Genomic DNA, 21708 nt, shown 5'->3' on the forward strand with positions numbered 1-21708 from the left:
GCTGTTCTTAAGACACTTTTTCAAACGTCTGCAGCTGGCACAGGCGGCCGCCGTTAATGGAGGGGCTGCTATATATTCTATGCTATAGATATGAATTCAGCAGCCCACATGCCTCGAACTGAATATGCTACTTACCAGTATGCATCTGTTCTTGGCATGTAGGGCTGCTGACATTCATATCGCCCGCCCTCCTCCCCGACGCCTGTAGCGGCTGCAGAATTCAAACTTACTCTTAGCATGGTCATCGCTCACACTGTTACACTCCATCTTCGCCACAATGGCTAAAAACATCCTGGGGATGGAGTCGATGCCCATGCGCACTGTAGTCCAGGGGAGGAGCCACCTACCTCGTGATACTTCGAAGACTCTTCCAGGACAACAATGTGCAATCAATCGGACCCAACACTAGGCAGCGATCTATGCTATAGATATGAATGTCAGCATCCCTACATGCCAAGAACAGATGCATACTGGTAAGTAGCATATTAATTTCTGTGTTTTATTTCTAGTACTTGGACGGTAGGTTCATGTATACTTCTACACCCTGGTTATTTCAGTGTGGGGCCTACTCGTAATCTTTTTTCATTGCTTCAGGCTTCGCACTCCTCTGCAGGACTCTGGGTTGGGGTCTCTTGACTGTGCCTCAACCCACTTTAGCTCTTGCAGAGGGTACAACACTCTTTGATGATGTTGTCGTGAGGTGTCTTGTTACTCATCTTGTGGCTGCTTCAGTGTCATCGATAGTGGTTGCAGACTTCTGTCTGTCATGACCTTTTCCTCTGCTTTTTTCGCACACTGTTCCCATGCTCTCACAGTTTTGTTTCTGATGGCTCCACGTTGCGATGCGGAAAAGTTCTCAGAAGAAAACCTATGTCCGCGCTGGGATGGGACGTATGTTACCTTGCTGACGTCATGTACGCGGACAACGTCAGGGCGGAGTCACGTGGTGCTGTCCCCCAGCGCGCAGAGATGCTATTGCAAAATTTTCCGGATCCAATCTCACGCCTGGCGGTAATTCTACGTTAAGGAATCTGCGGCAATAATCTTCTCTACCAGGTACATAGTTACTTTGGGCGAGCCTAGAAAGAGCGAGTTACAGTAGTCCAATCGTGAGGTGACCAAAGAATGTATGACCATATTCCTTAGCTGTGTAGGGATGAGCTCGAGGATCTTGTGGAGCATTCTTAATAGCCCAAAGCATGTGTCTGCCACCTTCTGTGCTTGGGTCTCCATGGTCAGCTCCTGATCCAAGCAAAAGCAGTGATTCTTTCTTAATGGCCGTACTGGAGACTGCAGCACTCCCTAAACAGCATGGGCAGCTTGAGGGGCCTGGGTATCCCTGCATTACCAAGGACCATCCATTCGGTTTTGTCCCTGTTTAATTTCAGACAGCTCCCCGTCATCCATTTAACTACTTGTTCCAGACAAGGGGCCAGCTGACCTGACTCCCCATTGGTCCTGGAGCCCAATGACACCACCATCTGGGTGTTGTCAGCATAGAAAGTAACGGAGACACCATGTTCCTGTACTATATCAGCTAACGGCTGCTATAAACATTAAACAATGTGGAGCCTAGTGACGAGCCCTGTGGTACGCTGCATGTCAGAGGCTTTCTGTCCGACAAGAAGTTGGCCTCCTTGACTTGAAAGTATCTCTCCTCCAGGAAGGATTTTAGCCATTCCAATGCCTTGCCCTGGATGCCTATTTCACTTAGTCTATGTGCCAGCAATTCATTATCCACCGTTTTGAATGCTGCACTTAGATCTAGCAGAAGTATTGCAGCAGATCCCCACTGATCAAGTCATCTTTAATTCTTCAGTTACTGCTAGTAGAGTCGATTCCGTGCTGCGGGTGGAATCCCATCTGTGGGGTGTAACCGGAGATGATCTGCCAGGAATTGTAACAAAGTTTTGTTAACATGCTTCTCCAAAATGTTTGCTATTAAATGGGAGCAATGATATTGGACGGAAATTTTCTGGTAAAGATGCACCAAAATTCGGTTTCTTTAGCAACAGTTTGACTATTGTTTCCATGCAGCAGGGACTTTACCTGTCTGAAGGGAAAAAATTATCATATCAACTATTGAAGGCAGGAGGACCTCCATGGCCTTTGTAAGGATGTGTGGAGGCGCTGGATCTGTGGGGGAGCCTGGTTTGATCTCTTTGATAAGCATTTGAGGTGTGTCGATGTACAGATCTGGGAAAAGGGATAGGACAGATAGTTTCACAATCCTTCCCCAGGGCAGCCACAGCCTCCAAACCCTTTCAGTTTGCCCTCCAGCCATCCTGGGCATCCAGTGGGGTGCAGGATACGTCCTCACCTGCACCACTGTGTGTCAATAATATCTGACTGATGGGTTTTGCAGCTTGTCCAAGGGGGCTAGTCCCTCCCTTTCGGCCTTACCAGTGCCCCTTTAGTGTTCATGACAGTGATGGAGGTGGTTACAGCTCATCTGTGGAGGTCAGGGATTTCAGTCTTTCCCTACCTCGGTGATTGGGTTTGACGGTGGGCTCACCCCAAGTAGTCATCTCCCACCCCCCATTACAGCGAACCTTCTGCTCTCACTGGAATTCACTATCACAATACCAAAGTCATACCTGACTCCTTCTCAGATGCTCCCTTTCATTGGAGCTGTTCTGCTCACAGTGTAGTTTTGGGCCTATCTTCCAGAGCGGCGAGTCCAGGATATTCATGCTTTGATACCAATGTTTCAGCCTCTATCCAGGATTTCTGTGAGAATTACCCTGAGGTTGTTCGGCCTCATGGCCTCCTGCATGCTGCTTGTAACATGTGTACACTGGCATATGCGGGCTCTGCAGTGGGACCTGAAGTCCCAGTGGGCACAACATAAGGAGAATCTCCGACATGGTCCAGATCTCAAAGCGACCTGCAAAGGTTCTGCAGTGGTGGCTAATGTGCCCCAGTGAGGTCCATGGCAGACCCCTCCCCCTTCCTCAACCAGAGTTGAGTGTAGTGACAGATGAGTCACTCCTGGGCTAGGGAGGCCTTCTGGAAGAGGTGAAGATCAAAGGTCTCCAGCGGAATCTGGATTCCACCTCAATCTATTGGAGCTTCAGGCGATCCGATTGGCACTCAGAGCCTTTCTTCCTTTAAATCAGGGGAAGGCTACTACAGGTGTTCACAGACAATACCACCAAAATGTGATATTGCAACAAACTGGGTGGGATGGCGTTGCAGACCCTTTGTGAAGAAGCTGTGTCTTTGGACTGGGCTAGAACACCAGGGCATTACCCTAGTGGTTCAACACCTGACGGGTTCTCTGAATGCCAGAGTGGATGAACTCCGCTGCTGGTGCCTAAAGGGTCGTGAATGGCGGTGCCACCTGGAGGTGATGCAAGGTCTCCTTCAAGAGTGGAAACAACCTTGGTTAGATCTGTTCACCTCCACCGAGAACGTGCAACGTCAGCATGTTTTGCTCACTGGAGTTTCCAAGGCTGCTCTCGCTCAGACGCTTTTCAACTTAAGTGAAGCTCCAGCCTCCTCTGCACCTTTCTGCCAATACCACTCCTGCCAGCATTCCCAAGAATATCCAAAACGACGGAGGGCCTAAGTCATTCTTGTGGCTCTGGATTGGGCACGGAGAGTCTGGTATCCAGAGCTGTTGAGCAAGAGCATTGGTTCTCCAATGAGGCTGCCTCTTCGGGATGATCATGTCTCCCAGCAACAAGGCAGGGTCCTGCACCCAAACCATAAAACACTTTGCCTTTATGCGTGGCGATTGAGCAGCGACAGTTGGCCGTTTTCGACCGTCCGCCCAAAGTCTGCAATGTTAACCTGCCAGCCAGGCTTCCCCCACCAAGAAGGTATATGCCTGCCATTGGAGTAAGTTATTGGCATGGTATGCAGATGAGCATGTTACCCTGTATCCGCACCGTTTTCCCGGGTTCTCTTGTTTATTCCTTCTTGACCCATCAGGACTCTGCTCTGGGCACATTTAAAGGTTACCATCTGCCATTTCTGTGGTTGCCAAATCAGCCATGCCTCTTCAAATCCCCTATTGTTCATAGTTTCCTAAAAGGTCTTCACACATGTTCCCACCAGCACCTTTTATTATGCCACAGCACAGTGGAACTTAAATCTGGTTCTTACATTTCTGATGTGTGCTCCCTATGAGCCACTCCACAACTGCCTGCTCAGACTTCTCACTATCTTATTGCTTTCCTAGTGGCGATAACATCTACCTGAAGGGTCATGAGCTACAGGCGCTCTCTGCCTATCCTCCATACCGTATGTTTTACACTGACAAACTATTTCTTCGAACTAAGGCAACTTTCTTACCAAAATTGGTTTTCCCCTTCCATGTAGGCCAATCCATAACTCTTCTTTCCTTTTATGCTCTGCCTCATCCCTCTAAGGAAGAGTAGAGACTCCAACGACTGGACCCAGAAAAAGCGTTGTTGTTCTACCTTGATCGCACTTCTGAGTTCAACTCTTCGTAGGGTATGTTGGAGCCAAGAAAAGGAAGGCAGTGGAAAAGTGGACCATCTCGTGATGGATGGTTCTCTGCATTAAAGTCGGTTATGCACTGCCAAAGAAGCAGCCCCTGGAGGGTTTGTGCACTTGTTCTGCCAGAGCCAGGGCTGCTACCAGCGCATTAGCTCATGGGGTACCTGTTCTGGATAGGTCAGGGAGCAGCATGGGCTTCTATACAACCTTTTATGTAGCACTACTGCCTAGACAGACGTGTCTGGCTAGACTGTCATTTTGCCCATTCAGTCCTACAGGATTTCCTAGTTTAGTCCGTATTACAACGCCGCCTCTAGGGAGTTATTGCTTGGTTATCTATTCTAAGATAAGGAATCTGCGGCTAGATGTCTATCAGATTCCTTACATTCGAATATTCCCCAGGCGTCAGACTGGATCCGGAAACTTATGGTGAGCTGTACCCCTGTGCACCTGTAGGTGGTGTCATTCGATTCCGCGTGGAGTTGGCTGCTCCAGAAGTGACCTGCTCAATTCCTATATAGGCGCAACCCCATCTCGCTGACGTCAGTTTCTTTCGCGACTTCCCACGCTAGAAGTGCTGAGCCATGAGGAACACTGATCACTAGTGTGGTTAATCTCTGGCTCTATAGAGATAATTCATAACTTTATAAACCGGTCGCAAATTGGGGAGGATGTGTGGGTGAGTAAGAAATATGCGGCTCCATAGTCTCTAACTGATAAGGTGTTACCAAAGATAAGTAACTTGGTCAACGACACCAGTCTCTTGGGATGCCATCCCCACTCTATGAGATATGTCAAACCTGCTTATTAATAACTTGCCGTAACCCTTGCAAGGGTATTTCTGCGAGCAGGTCCAGGATGGCAAGGCAGCTTTCCAGCAGATTGAGTCTAGTTTAGATTCAGCGTACTCTTTGGGCAAAGCAGTAGGACCTTAAGTGACTGACGTCATGCCGGCCTTGGTATGCCTGCCTTGGTACTGCTGGCGTCTCCACTGATCTGTAGACCACAGTCATGGATTTATTTACCTTTTGATAGGTCTGGGTTAATTGGAGAATATGGAAGACAATAGGCGGTTTGTGGGGTTTGCTCAAGGCTTGAAGTTTCCACCGTCGCCAGACTAAAACAACAAAAAAGCAAAAGTCCCAGAACTCTTTGCTCTGACAATATAGACGCCATCTCACACAGTGACCAGCCTGCTCCCCCTCCCGTGCTCCTACTGGGTAGCAGTATTAGTTTGCCTTTGTCAACATACTGGAGAATGGTGGGAGGCCGGGTGTCTTTTTTTTCTACACAGCTGTAAGGCCATTATTTAGGACCAAGAGGTCCTTGAGACTATGAAAAGAAGGTATGCCCTACTCTAACAGCAAAGTCTTCCCTGCGTTTCTCTCTCCATTCTTCTCAGACAGAAAACCAGCTAGGCATCCTGAAGTCAGAAGTTGCAACCTTGCTGCTGAAGGGAGCAGTAGAATTAGTGCTGGAGCAGGAGATTTGGGATGAGTGCTATTCATGGTACTTCCTTGTGCCAAAGAAGGGCAGCGGTCACATTCCGATGCAAGACCTCATGCTCTTAAATCCGTTTGTCTGCAAAGAGAAATTGAAAATGCTGCCCCTGGCTCTACTTCTTTTGGCACTGGAAGCAGAAGACTGAATGGTGTCCTTCGACTTGCAGGATGCATATTTCTATATTCCAATCCTGCAGTCACACAGGAGAAATGTGGTTTGTAGTGGGGTTCACCCACTATCAGTTTGTGGTCCTCCTGTACTGGATGACGTCAGCATGCTGAGTCTTTACCAAGGTGATGGCGGCGGTAGCAGCACATCTCCGTTTAGTAGTAAAGTATTTCCATTTCCCATTCCTGAACCAACTGGCTCCTGAAGTCTCTAGTTTCCCGAGATGGTGCTGTGCTACTTGCAGTCTGACATCCCGACAGTTCAACCTGGGCTTTTCGATCAATGTGTCCATATCTCACTTGGAGCACTCTCTGCACCTCTCATCCATATGGCAAGTATGTAATACTGCATCCCTCCGAGGCTTTCTGCCTCCTCAGAAGATTTAAGACTTGCCATCTTTCATTCTATTGATTTGGGAATTTGCTCATATTCCAATCCTGTTGATCTTGTTATAGGTCTGCTGGCTTCTTACATGCTGCTTATCATGCATACACAAGGTCTCTCCAGTGGTGCCTCTGTAGACAGTTTTTTCCATCACAGGGGAGACTTGTTGGATACCATCACAGTATCCCACGTCACTGCAACAGACCTAGTGTGATGGGGCATCGAGCACCTGATGTTGGAGATGTCTTTCCAGCCGCCGCTAGCTGATGACTCCACGCTAATGGTCTGCTCCTCTGGAGGAAATAAAGATCAAAGACTCTTGGTCTCCATGACAGCAGATTTTGCACATCAGTCTGTTGAAGCTGGTTCAGATTGCTTGGTGCTCCAGGCATTCCTTCCTTCTCTTCATGATTGGTCAGTCCAGATCTCGATAGACCATAGATCATGATGTGGTACATCAACAAGCAGGGGGAAGAAGGGTTGCGTCTTTTTTGTCTGGATGCTCTGTGACTCTGGTGTTGGGCTCTTCAAACAAGGATCTGGTGGACTCTGAACACCAGAGTCAGCAGCTTCGGTCAGTGTCACCTTGCCAACCATCTAGAGGTGGTTGGAGACATCTTCACTCAGAGGAGCATCCTGATTTGAACTTGTTTGTGACTTACAGTAATGTGTATTCCCCAAAGTGTAGTGTCCCCCAGTATCCTCTGCTAGGAGCCATGTGAGTGCTTCAATTGAAATTGAGTTTTTCTCTTCACTATTCAATAGCCCCAAGCCCCTTGATTCCTCGAGTATTGAGGAAAGTATGCCAAAACCAGCCCCAAGTCATCTTAATTGACCCAGATTAGCCGTGAAGGATGTGGTACACAGACCTTCTTCTCCTTTTCCTAGGCCTCTGTTCTATCTTCCTCTTATGGTGGATCTCCTATCTCAGCCCGGGGGCAAGTCCTGATCCCAGTTTCCAGAGCTTTCACCTTCATGCCTGGAGATAGAGCTGGCCAGTTTAGCCACATTCCCTTTGCCAGGCTGTCTGCTTTCTCTCATTCCACCAAGAAGATATACTCTGGAAGATGGAATAGGTTTGTTGCACGGTGTTCTGTGTACAAGGTGTACCTCCTGATGGCCCATTTCTCGGGTACCCTAGGATTTTAACTAATCCTTCTACAGGAAGGGCTGTGTGTTGGGGGTCGCAAAGGGTTGCTTGGCAGCCTAGTCATTCTTCTGTCTTCTGTACCAACTATCGTGGTTTGTCACCTCATTGGTCTATGCTTCCTTAAGGTATTGACCGACATGTTTCCGCTTACCCTTTTCTGGTATGCCCCAATGGGACCTCAATTTAATTTGAACTTTAAAACTGCATTTTTGGTTGCCATTACTCTGGTGAGACATCCATTCAGTTACAGGCACTAAGCGTTCACCAGCCTTGCTGCCTTTTTTTCCTGACCAGTTGATTCTTCGAACCGGAGCGGTTTTCTTTTCCAAGGTTGTTACCCTTTTCCATCTTGGTCTGTCATTTACTCTCCTTTATATCCAACATTGCATCCGACTATGGAGGAGGAGAGGCTGCACAGGCTGGACCAAGAGAGGGCAAACTGTTTCCATTTCGACCGCGCCAGGGATTTCTGGACTGACAACCATCTCTTTGTCCGGTACGCAAGCACCTAGAAGGGCGAAGATGTCCAGAGGGGACATTATCAGGGTGGACCATCCCATGCATTAAAATTCATTTGTCTTAGCACAAAAAGACCCTCCGGAAGGCAAGGGGGCCCATTGTACCAGATACAAGTCTTCCACCTCCGGCTTGGCTAGAGGATGCCCTGTGGGTGGCATCTGCAGACAGACAACATGCGCGTTCCGCCACACTTTTGCTAAGCATTACTGCTTGAATTTAGAAGTGCTTTAGAACTGCCATTTTGCTTGCTCTTTCCTTCAGGACTTCCTTCTCTAACTTTAGACTCTGACCTTTTCTTCAAGCCCCGTGAGTAGTCTGCAGGTACAAGTACCCATCAGAAGAAAAAGTTACTTACCTTTGGTAACATTGTTTCTGGTTGATACTCTACTTACCTATTCCTCACTATTCCTGCCCTCCTCTCCTTCTTTAATTATAGTTAAATGTTAAAATTGTAAGGCCTTCTAGAAGGATGGTCATTTACAATAGTTAATAAGGTTCGAAGAATGTTGTTGCATTGTACCTCTACTCAGAGGATATTATTCTCTTCACCTCATTGGCGTAGGAAAACCGGTGTCCGCACAGAGTAGGTGCTTTATGGCTCCGCGAAGTCTTGAGCACGCCCTTCCTGCATCAACATGGAATCAGTGCCATCTATGGGAGTAGAAGAACTGTGGATATTGAAATGGTGATGAGCCTGCAGGTAGATGGAGTATCAACCAGGAAGAACATTACCACGGGTGAGTAACTTTTTTCTCACAGAAAAAATAGTTGCATTGAAAAGTGCAAATTGTTAAATTGTAAAATGCATTTACATACTTCTTTATATATTTCTGGAAGTTTGCCACGGCGAATCATCGTAGAAGTCCTTTTTTCGAAGGTGTATTTACCAAATAGTCCCAGACAACTAACTGCTGCTCTTCCTGAAAACAGTACAACTTATGCATTGTATATGTAGCCCTCCCTAGAGGGCGGAGTAATATATACATATACACATCAGCCAATAGCGCAATGGCCAGAGAAATACTCTCTGCGGGCCCCTCTGTTATGTTTTTAGTAAAGTATTGACCGAAGTTCAGTCCTAACAGTCGCTAATAAAACAGCCAGGTACTTGGAGGAGACAGACTTTCTTAGTCTGTCTGCCCTTATTCTAAACTCCACTTAGGAGGAACATCTCATATCAGGCAAATGCAGTGGGGGAATTCTTCAGAGCAGCTTAGCCAGTATGTGCCAGTTGCTGGAAGATATTTTCAAGTTGGTGGTGATTTAAAGGGGTTTGTTCATCCATTGTTCTAAGAGTCACTTTTTTAGTATTTCATCATCTCTGACACAAGATTAGGGGAGAGGATGTGGCCGTTAGGGTGGTTGATCTTGAAGCTGGGCAACTGGGTTCGAGTCTCGACAGGGGCGCTCAACATACTGTGATTATGGGCAATTTCTTTTAAGGCAAATCACTTCATTTTCTTGCGCCTAACAAAAAAAACAAATGTGTCAGTCTGTAATGCAATTGGTGCTCATGTAGAGCGCTCTGAAACTAGCGGGTCTAGTTCGCAATATATGAAACTCGAAAAAGTAAAAAAGATGTCTCAAAACAATTCAACGGTTTTATAGGGACTCTCTTAACATCTTTGTTAGCCTGGAACTTTAATGTGGTTTTGACTTTTCTGAAGTCTGCTCCCTTTAAAGTCTGTATTCTTGTTCAGTGCTTTTGTTCATTACAAAGTGTCTTATGTATTGCTTTCTTCTGAATTAGTGAAATGCCATATTTGTATAGGTACCACCACTCCTGATGTGTCTGAAATGCAAGGTACTGCTGTGAGTCTGGTCATTCCTTAGTGTCTGAGTTCCACCTGGCCTATAGGTCCATCTGCCGGTTTTCTTTTTCCCTTCCCAATCATTCCCTCATGGTGAGGTTTCACTTCATAAAAGCAAAGACATCTCTTGTGGTTTATTGTCAACGATGATGAAGTTGTAGAGTCTACTTGAACCAAGCTTAAGAAGCCGCTTTCATCCTGCAGAGATCTGGTCTTCTTTTGGACATCTATTAGGCCACAATAAGTTCTCGTGTTTGCCAAGCAGTGCTTCCTACATTTTGTGGCAGGATTAATTATTTTGGGAGAAGCTGTACTACTATTCACTAGGTTAGACCTAGTGTTCTTGATGTGTCTCTCTTATTTCATTTCTAGACAAATTGTCATTGTTTGGGGGGTGTTAAAAAAAGGCAGCCGGCAGAATAGCTCTATACATTATCAGTCTGGTAACAATCTTGCTGCTAAATACATTCTTCCTCCCACATATTCATAATTTCTCTTCAACTTGTGTAGATGTTTGCACTTAACAAGATTGGTCCCAGTCCCCCTATTCTTAAGGCACATCGCAACTGAGATTAGAAGACTTGAGTGACTGTGTGTGTATGGATATGTCTCTAGTTATAAAAATATTTTCTTCAAATTTCAAATGATGATGAATCCTGGAGTACGAAGAATGTGTCTATTAAAAAGACAGCTACAGCAGTCAAGTAACTTTCTCTTCATGCAAGTCACCAGGATTCCTTTTTGATTACGGTATAATAATTTTCTTTGTTTTCTTGTGTCATTAGAAGCAAAGATCACCCAGATCTGAAACTTTGGTGCCTACCTTGGAAACAGCGTACAGCGGATAACAAATGTTATGCAAGACACCGTTTTCATCCTGACATTTGTGGCAAGGAAGATTCCACAAATTATAGGACTTTCAATGGGGCAGTTGAGAGGCCTTCTATTCCTTCTGTGGAGGAATCCTATATTACCAGTGAACACTGTTACCAAAAACCTCGAGCTTATTATCCTGCAATAGAGCAAAGACTAGTTGTAGAAACAAGAGGCTCTGCTATGGACGAAGGGGTAAACCGAGTAAGGGAGAATGGGGACGATGCAATAGCTCAAATGTTGGGATGGGAGCTGGACAAGGACAAAAGCATGATGGAAAGAGACTCCAAGCATAATTACTGTAAGGTAAGTGTAGTTGGGCCTTTTAATGTTTGCAAACTAATTGGCACTTATGTGATAAGATTATTTTTCTGTAACGGTTCCGGCTCTTTGGTGTATCATTTATTTAGAAATCGAAACATTGGACTACACATCAACTAAAGCTTTACTCCAGTGGCATGGAGAGCATGGGACCCATGTCTGGGCATACCCGTCCCACTCGGGGTGACAAATGCAAAAAGAACAATTGATGGACTGAATGCAGAACAATGTCATACATTCACCCCAGTACAGAGATCTGGGCCTAAATCCATCGTATTCTTGCTCACCATGCCATTCCAGTTTGGACCTAGCCATATGCAAATCAGTCTTGACAAATGCGCCCAGTGGGAACAGTTCAGCCCGAACTGCCAGGCCAGGTCCTCCCTGGACTGGAAACAAGCATCCTTGCACCGGTTTCAGGCTTTCAGCCCTCATCAGCCAGGATAGCTTGACTCCAGTGGCATGGAGAGCACGGGACCCATGCCTGGGCATACCCGTCCCACTCGGGGGGACAATTGCAAAAAGAACAATTGATGGACAGAATGCAGAACAATGTCATACATTCACCCCAGTACAGAGATCTGGGCCTAAATCCATCGTTTTTTTGACATAGGTCCCTTTCTCACTTTGCCACTGGATTCAATCTAGCCTGGATGATGAAGGGTGTTACCCAGAAACCGGTCCCAGGATGCTTGTTTCCGGTTCAGGGAAGACCTGGCATGGCATTTCGAACTGGACTGTTCCCATGAGGCACAGGGTCAAGACTGATTTGCATATAGCTGGGTCTGAACTGAGGTGTCCGAAGTGAGCTAAAGAATGATGGTTTCAACACAGATCTGTGACTGGGGCTGAGTGTCTGAAAAGTTTCAGCGCTCCGTCCATCATCTCCTTGTGTTTGCCAGATTCTTTAATATGCCATACTATCTATATGACATTAAGTTTGTATTCATACAGAACAGAAAACATGGGGCACGGATTGTTTCACTTGCGTATGTGAAAGATTTGTGGGTGGGCTTGAAAAAACGATATGCCATGATAAACGAGCGGGGGGGGGGAGCGTACACATGTATGAATCTGTTCCACAGTGATCTTTCTCCAATGTGCATACGAAAAGTAAAGTTGAATGTGTTCAACAGACACCTATAGTTGTTCAAAGCTGCCTTGCTAAATTTCCTTTGCATCGATGATCCCCTAGCCGAAGCAAAGTTCAGGGCCCAGGTTTACTGAACCTCTATTGTCCAGCAGTGTTCTAGGATTTTGTTCTGATTGCAGCCTATCTATAATTAGGTAAGGTGTGCTTGTTTCTGGTGGTTCAGTGATCGAGTTGCAGGCTAAGACACATCCAGTCTGCTCTGCTGGCACAAAGATATAAGGAGAATCATGAATGCAGATCTGTGAACGAGGATGACCGCCAAGTCAGCACCTGTGTGGGAAATCAAATCTTTGTCTCCCTACTCACTCCAGTCGACAAAGCAGGTTTGGTAGAGACACGCTAGTTCTGCCCTTTCACTTTCATCTGTCACAGATACTTCAATATGACCTTCTCTGCCTCGGAAGCCAGTCTGTAGAAGAGTCGTGTTGTGAGGGCACGTTCATTAAAGTATCCAGGGATTAGTGTGCATTGAGTGTTACAGCAGCACCGAAAGTCCAAGTGAGGGGGTCGGTTTGCACTCCCATTTTTTATTGATGGAATATAAAGTGCGATGTGAACAAAGGCAGTACAGGTTTAAAAGTGGCATCAGCTGTATGTTGGGCGTGGCTTACATTTAATTTGTAACTTGTTTAAATATGTATTACTTCTGTGTCTTTTTCTTCATTCAAACTTCTTGCCAGTATTGGCAAAGCCCAGTGGGTTTGGCCTTGACCGCCAGCAACATTTTCTTTGCAGTGGTTCAGTTTATTCCAAGACCCTTCATAGTAAACGAACACACAGAAATAAAACCTTCCACCACCTATAATGTAATATGTGTTATTTATAGCTCTTAGAAACTGCAACAGTACAGTATTTAGCACTATATCAAGCAGTAACTCTTATTATGCTTGATGTAGAGTAAAATTTTATTAAGTCATGAAAACAAAAAACTAGCCTTATCCTCTACCAATTTCTTAATAGGAAAGCATGCAGACTGTATGAACTGTCGCATGATTCATGCTATCCTTCCGCTTCTAATATTTGCCAGGCATTAGTTAAGTGTATACATACAAATATTGTTGATGAAAAATAAACATTCAAACCTCTTTAAAGCAAAAAATTGGAAAGTAAAATATTGAGCTGTTTGGCAGTGCAACAGTCAAATTACCTAAATTATTTTTCTAAAGACGCACACAACTACATATGACTGCTTCCAGAAACAGCTTGCAGCATAACTTCATTTTCAGGTTTTCCTTAGCAAAGGGCTAACCACTAATGTCCACTGCTTCAGAGGCATTGACACACACGTGCCTCTCAGTAAAATCCTAGACGTTTGCACAAAGGCAATGCCATTACTTAGCATAATTTACAATGTAATGGCCAAATGATTGTCCTGTGGGTTAATAAACAAAATACATATATTTTTTAATTGGATCAACAGGCTGGATCCTTACTTGAGGCTCACACATACATGCTCTGATAAGGAAGTCACTTTCTTAGATATCACCATCAGAATTGAAGAAGTTTATCTAATAAGAAAGACACATTATAAGACTACTGATTGCAACAATCTGTTACGTTATGACAGTCCGCATGCTAGATATCTGAGAATGATCCGACCTTACGGTCAATTCTTGAGATTTAGGAGGAATTGCAGCGAAATGAGCGACCATGACATTCAATCTTAAGGAACTGGCAAATAAAATGAGAGGGGAAAAACTACCCGGGAAATATCATACAGAAATCAAGGATAAGATCAAAGAATATAAACAAAGAAACTCTTCTCAAAGATAAACCTCAAAAGGGATAGCAAATTCCCTCTTATGTTACCACCTGTACACCCATGTTGAAGAAAATGAAGGAGATCATGAACAAGAAGTGAGTCATTGTGAACACTAAGAATCATGCAATCTCAAAACCCATTTTTGCATTTAAACAGTTGCGCTATTTAAGGGACCATTTGTTAAACATGAGACCGAAAAAGGAATAGTAGGTTAAATACATGGCCCATGCGAATTAGGATTGATGAACATAGGAGCGCCATAAGGTGTAGGCACCTGGCCACAATCATGGCACAACACTTTCTCAACTAGAATCACACTGTGTGTATGCTTTTCTGTGGACTTATCGAACATTTCATTGACACGCCAACAAACTCATAGCTAAAGGAACAAGTTACCTAACTTTCAGTAATGCTCTCATTCGTCTAACTGCAGATTCCTTTCTTTTTGTGGTACTTCTGACCACAGATTCCTAACCTTTTGAATTTTCCCAGGTGCCATACTGTATCCAGAACTTTTCATGGCAATAGATCCTACAGTAGTTGGTGTCATCTGCCTCCCTGGTCGCCTCGTTCTGCCTCTGGAAGTGAGGGTGCAGAGCTGTATTTGGGTGCCACCGCTACATGAGTACATCAGTTTACTGTTGAACGATACATCACCCTCGGATCCAGATCATCCATGATAAATTGGAAGAATGACAATGTACAAAATCAAACTCTGGACCGTTTTTAGAAACACTAAAAGTCCACTCCACAGAATGATGTGTAGGCAAGGAAGTGAGGAATCTGCAATTAGAATAGCCACCAGAAAGAGATTTATCGAGGGTAAGTAACTGTTCTTCTAATGGATACTCAATTGCAGATTTCTTTTGAATAGATGAAAAACCAGTACCTCATAGGTGAAGGGTCTGAGGAGGGGGATTACACCAGGAAATAAGGGCCTCGTAGGTTAAATGGTCCTCCCTGCAGACTTGTTTGTCAAGACAGTAATCCCTGGTGAAGGTGAGGTGTGTACAGATGTGCATAGCAGCCTAGCAGATGCCCAGCACTGGAACATCTCTTGCCAATGCCATTGTGTCAGACTTGGCACCAGTGGAGAGGGCCTGAAGGAACTTAGGAGGTTCATTTTTTACAGGGCATAGCATGCTTTTAAGCACAGGGTAGTCCATCTAGGCAAGGTTGTGCATCTGTACTACCTTTACCATAGCATCGACAAAGCTGTTAAAAAGCTGGTCACCCACTCAGTCTCTTTTGTGCATTCACTTGAAAAATGAATAGCCCGTCTTGGGTACAGTAGGTGAAGCATCTGCTCAGTAGTGGGTTGAGGCAGAGTGAAAAAAGTGGGGAGAGTGATGGAATTTCACATATGATAGGACAATACCTCTTTTGGCAAAGAGAATGCATGAGTTTGCAACACTAACTTAACTGGGGAAGAGGGTGGTGTACAGACAGTGCCTGTAGCCCAGTAACACAGTGCACAGAATTAATTGCAATGAGAAATACTGTCTTGATGCTGAGTAATGTTAGGGAACAAGAGTGCATAGGCCTGAAGGGTATGTATATTAGGAACAGAACCAATATAAAGTTTTTAGGTTAAAAAAAGTACAAATCATACTGTCCTTCTCGATCCAAGTTTCACTGGTAATATGTCAAAAGAAGATTAGGTTTAAAGCAATTTATCTGATGAAAGACTTCTAAAGTATTTTACAATGATCATAATAATCCTTTCTCAAAAGTTTACGACTTTCTTTCCAAGCTGCTACTTAAGATCAGAGAAGGGATTTTCTATTACATGTTCCCAGATTTCGGTCTACTTCCCTGGGTGAGGGAGCATTTTCTGTAGCTGCTAGTTTGTGAAGCTCTTGGCCTACCGCTCTGTTTTCAGAATCTGTGATTGCATTGCTCATGAAAGCATTAAAGACTTGGCTTTTTTCTTCCTGCTAGTACTGGTTTGGGTACCTGTTTGTAGCAGTAGGTCAGATAAACCTGAGTAATAGCTATGTTATATAAATACTAAACTCAATCATCAACAATTTGTTGCTGAAGGCAAGATCATTGCAACTGATGTTGGATGCCTGCAGGCCATGATTTCCCTATTCTTTTACTTGGGAAGTTCCATCAACCTCCAAAATTCACATTTTTGGCCCTCTCCCCAGCTCCTCTTCATTGGAGCAGAGCTGGATTCACTCTCCCTCAATGTCTTCCCGCCTCGCCTACAGTGTCAGAATATTCAGACCATGAGCCTGATGTTTCAGGAGGGATGATTGTTAGGTTTGCTGTGAGGTTTATCATTGCTAAGTTGTAGTTGATGTGCACAAGACTTACACTGTTTTGAAGTAAACAGGAAGCAAGTCCACAGTATTGACTGAAAGTAACTGTCAGTTGTTAGTGGATAAATATTAAACAATTTATATTTGTTTTCTTCAGGTAAGAGAGCACGCTCCTAAGAAATCTTCTCCAGGAGAAGTTATGCAAATGAAACTAATGGATAACATTGGTGATGGTGTCCGGAATACGCAACTTCAGTGGAAACTTAACCTCATCAACCATGTTGAATCTCTACAAGACGAAGTCACTCACAGAATGGATTTCATTGAAAAAGAACTTGACGGTAAAGAAACAGGTTTTCCATATGTCCACTTTGTCAAAAATGTGCAGCTTTTGCATGAAAAATGTTAGTTTCCGGACTGATGACTATTACTGAGCCTTGATTTTGATGGGTGATTTTTAGATCTAGCTAGAAACCGCTTTAGCTGGTTACCGTAGACTGATGTCTGTCATTGAGCTTGATTTTGATGGATGATGTTTACATCTAGATAGAAACTAGAAAGATAGGTGGTTGCCATACCTCTTGTAATCATCAAAAAAATCTTTAAAAAGCTGTATTGAGAAAAGAAGTCGGGTTCCACTCCATGGAGCTCTTCTTTACAGTGATGTTATTAGGCATCATTTGTTAGCTTGCCTATGAAGTAGTTCCATTGCTTACAGATGATAAACATTGCTAACGTAGATCGCATTTCAAATATCGTCAGAAGGCATTTCCATATTAGACCCCACGACAAAAACAACAGGAAGGAATTTTAATTTGTGCATTTTCTGACAGACCCCATAGGAAGAAGCATTAACAATGATAGACCACCTTATGCAGAAATACACAATAGTTGTTCGGTTTTCTTTGATGTAATAGTTGCATTGGTAACGTAAACCCACTATCAGATAAAATAGCAATGTGAATTAAAATTGAATAGGAAACTATTTTACATTGTGAACTCTCTCCCAAGTTTCATAGGATAGGGTTTACATAATGAACTCTGACAAATACGGAAAGAAAGGGTTCTACATTGACGTAAACCGTAGGAAGGGGCTTTACATTGCTCAACACTGAGTGACTTTTTTTACACAGCTTTCTAGCTACTTAAGGCCAGAGAGGTCTGGTATTCTTTGAGCGCATTTATAATTGTATGCAGTGTAGTTGTGTGAATTAAAGCAAACCACTTTAAAATGCAGTATTGGGTGAAGGGAGGCTTGGTGCAGGCGATTTGTTGGTATTCTTTAGGGCATTTAGCAGTTGTGTGTTTTACTGGGTGAAAGGAGGCTTGGTGCAGGCGATTTGTTGGTATTCTTTAGGGCATTTAGCAGTTGTGTGTTTTACTATGAACAATAGCCATTTTTTAAATTGTTGCCATGTCAAATATATTAGGAAAGGACTTTGCCTGGTGTAACCCTTAACACAGTAGGACGTGGTATACATTTTGGACAACCACACTTATACAGTAGGAAGGGATTTTATATTGTAATCTCTGTGACGAACAGCATAATAACGGTCTCAGTATTGTTTACCACTGAGAGACCTTACACATTTCTTGTTCAGGAGAGGCTACAGAAGTGTGGTTTCATTGTGTAAGTTGTGTGCAACTTAAACAAACTGACTGGATTTGGCTTTATTTAGTTTGATTGTGTATTTTCTAATCTACACCACCTTTTTGATTGCGCTTTTATTTGCTGTGCCTCACTACTTTGATGTAGGGCTAAATGGGGCTATACTTGGTGCTCAGGGTCAGATATTAATGTGTTCCTAGGACTTAATGTCCATCCCTTTGTTTAGCCTCGTCTTTACTGGAATTTAGTTAAGCAGCAGGTATGTTAGACCACCTGTGAATTAGTTCTATTGCTCCTAAACCAAACAAACATTATTAATGCAGACCCCAGCTCATATTGTGTGAAATACAGTTAAAAAGGGCTTAGCGTGTTGTAACCCCATGATGAACATGGATGCGTTTGTACTTTGTGATGGATACACTAGGCAGGGAGTTCTTATTGGGAACTCCATGAATAACCCCATAGGAAGCAAATTTATATTGTGGTTATCTGAAAGAAACACATTCGTGATAGATTCCTTACCTTATATCTACCACCAGACGTCAGACTGGATCCGGATAGTGTTCGTCAGCAGTACCCCTGCGCGTCAGTAGCAGTCGTCGTGCGGCTATGTGTATGTCGCTGGCGTTGTAGCTGCCAAGATGACGTCGCTGGAGCTACTTCGACGCGCGCTGACGTCCGTTCTTTCTTTTTCCGCGCCAGCAAGCACAGATCCGGATAGAGAAGTACCCCCTGTCATTTTTTGACTGAGTTATTTTTGGGACTTGTGTCTCTGTTTTTTGAGTACTGGTGTATAGGGATCCTGGTTTTAAGTCTTGCGCGGCTTGTCCCCGCACGATGTTGGTTATGGACCCGCACCGTGAGTGTCTCGTCGTGCCCCGAATGCCGGGCCATGGCTCCGAAAACTTAGCGGGAGCGATCCCAAAAGTTGCTGGAGTCCCGGGAGTCTGCTCCACGCCGTTCAAAGTCTCCCGGTCCCGTAGAAGGTTGAGGGACCGGTCGATGAGCCGCCGCCACCACCACCATCATTCGTCGAAGTCTTCGCACTCGGAGTCAGGTAAGGTGAAGCACAAAAAGTCGAAGAAGCGTCTTTGTTCTTCGCCTTCCCCTAGCCTGTCGCATGACATGGCTGAGGGTTTGGGTGGTGCCACCCCCGCGTCTCCGGCGGAGCCTGCACAGTTGCAGACGGCCTACCCTACCTTCTCGAGTCCGTCAGCGACTCCGGCCCAGCTACAGGACTACCTGTCAGCCATGGCCCGCTTTTTTGGCCCATCGGGGCCCGCTAGAACGTTTCGGGCCCCGCGGGTCCGACTGGGGGTCCCCTGCCTTTTTGGTGACAAGGCAGACTGTGCGTTGGAGCGTTTTAAGGACACACTTGCTACGGCCAAGTCCTTAGACCTTTCAACCACGCGCACTCCTTACGTTTCTGCTTTTTTCTCCTTTCGTGGCCAGGGAAGGGGCACCTAAGCACGTTCGTCTCAGAGCCACAGACCTGCACAGCAACAGTTTCAGCGCAGCCGCGGACATGGGATCCGCCGAGGTGGGTCACGGGGCCAGCGGACGGGTCAGTCCACCACCTCCCCTGCCGCCACTGCCTCCAAACCTTCCTAGCCTGGTGTATCAGGCCCCCCAAACGCCAGTGGATGGCAGGATTCGCAATCACCTCCCCCACTGGTGCACCATCACTTCGGACAGGTGGGTTCTGCAGATAGTCCGACGGGGCTACTCCCTCCCCTTCGAGACTACCCCTCCAGCCTTGCCACCTTAGTCCCACCGCATGTCGGGGGATCACTTGTCACTTCAGCAGGAATTTACGGCCCTCTTGGTCAAGGGGACCATTGAGCGCGTTTCGAAGTAGGTTGTGGTTTATGCCCACTACTTCCTGGTTCCAAGGAAGGGCAAGGGCCTGCGTCCTATCTCAGACCGTCAGAACTTCAATGGCTTCCTCTGGTAGGAGAAGTTCCAGATGCTCACACTTGTTCACGTCTTGTCTGCCCTAGACCCGCAAGACTGGTTGGTAGCGCTGGACTTGCCGGACGCTTATTTTCATATCCCCGTCCTACCGGCTCCTTTCGGCGTTCCTTTTATAGAGAAGGCTCCAAAACAAATACTACAGAACACCCTTCCTCATCCTACAAAAGTCCCAACATGCTTCTTTTCCAGAGGATACAATAGATGAGGTTATAGGGGGAGCAACAACAAGGGCAGAGGCAGGGGTAATAACACCAGCTGCTCCCCTAATACCAAACAGTGACTTCCCTGCGCTTCCCCCCCAATTATCCCACTCCTGTCGAGGGACGCCTCTCCCAGTTCCTGCCTGTCTGGAATTCCATCACAACAGACAAGTGGGTAAGACAAATTATCCAGTATGGTTATTGCCTGCAATTCACTTCTGCTCCTCCTGACATACCTCCTTAACAGCGTCCAATGTCATCGGAACATCTGACACTTCTCAAACAAGGAAGTTGTTGCACTATAACAAAAAAATGCAATAGAGCCGGTTCCCTTGCCTTATCAAGGCACAGGGGTCTATTTCCTTTATTTTCTAATTCCAAAAAAGGATGGCTCTCTCAGACCAACACTAGATCTCAGACCGCTCAACTACTACATCCAATCAGACCACTTCCACATGGTCACTTTACAACTAGTTCTTCCACTACTTCAGCAAGGCGACTTTCTCTCCACTCTAGATCTAAAGGATGCCTTCTTCCCCATTCCCATTCATCCCACTCACAGGAAATATCTCAGGTTTGTGGTAGATGGGCAACACTACCAGTTCAAAGTTCTACCATTCAGGATCACCACAGCACCCAGGGTTTTCACCAAGTGCCTCGCAGTGGTTGCAGCCCATTTGAGAAGACCGCAAATTCATTTATTCCCTTATTTGGACGACTGGCTAATAAAAGCAAAATCCCACAACAGCTGTGTTCAACACACACTCAATACAACTGCTTCACAGTCTGGACAAACCCCATCTCCAACCTTCCACAATACAATAATATCTAGGAGCTATGCTAAATACTTCAAAAGCCCTAGCATATCCCAACCAAGTCAGGATAATAGCTATACAAACACTAGCTCAAAGATTTCAACCACAACACTCACTACCAGCACAAGTGTTCATGCAAATAATAGGGATGATGGCCTCTTGCATCTTTCTCGTTCCTCATGCAAGACTACAAATGCGTCTACTACAAGAGTGCCTAGCACATCAGTGGAACCAGGCTCAAGGTCAACTAACAGATCTGGTGTTGGTGGACGACCACACCCATCGCTCTCTGCAATGGTGGAACACACAGAACCTTTCCAAAGGGCGGTTGTTCCTCAAGCCAGTCCCACAGGTAGTGCTAACAGATGCATCGCTCCCCGGCTGGGGAGCTCATCATCAAACCCATCCCATTCAAGATATCTGGACCCCCCAACAAAAACAATTTCACATCAACTACCTGGAATTGTTAGCAATCTTTCTTGCGTTGAAATCTTTTCAACTGCACATTCTAGGCAATGCTGTCCTCATTTGTACAGACTACAGGATATCAATGTATTACATACAAAAGCAAGGGGGACACACTCCCTACAGCTATCACACCTAGCTCAAAGCATGTGGAGCTGGGGCATTCTGCAAAAAATATATCTCCTGGCAGAACATCTACCAGGGGTACACAATAAAATAGCGGATCTGCTCAGCCATCAAGCACAACAGATCCACAAATTAGAACTT

General features: G+C 45.2%; 1 protein-coding gene across 3 annotated transcripts in view; it reads left to right on the plus strand.

The window, feature by feature from the left end:
• The window catches only part of PHF20 (PHD finger protein 20), a 1067420-nt gene that overhangs the window by 1005369 nt on the left and 40343 nt on the right, over positions 1-21708 (plus strand). For all 3 annotated transcript variants that reach the window (XM_078652233.1, XM_078652235.1, XM_078652234.1), the window contains exons 20-21: positions 10788-11181; positions 16536-16719. In XM_078652233.1, the coding sequence (XP_078508359.1) occupies positions 10788-11181; positions 16536-16719 (578 nt within the window). The remainder of the gene's footprint in view (positions 1-10787; positions 11182-16535; positions 16720-21708) is intronic.

The sequence above is a fragment of the Lissotriton helveticus genome, chromosome 7, assembly GCF_964261635.1.
Source record: "Lissotriton helveticus chromosome 7, aLisHel1.1, whole genome shotgun sequence".
In the NCBI taxonomy this organism is placed as follows: domain Eukaryota; kingdom Metazoa; phylum Chordata; class Amphibia; order Caudata; family Salamandridae; genus Lissotriton; species Lissotriton helveticus.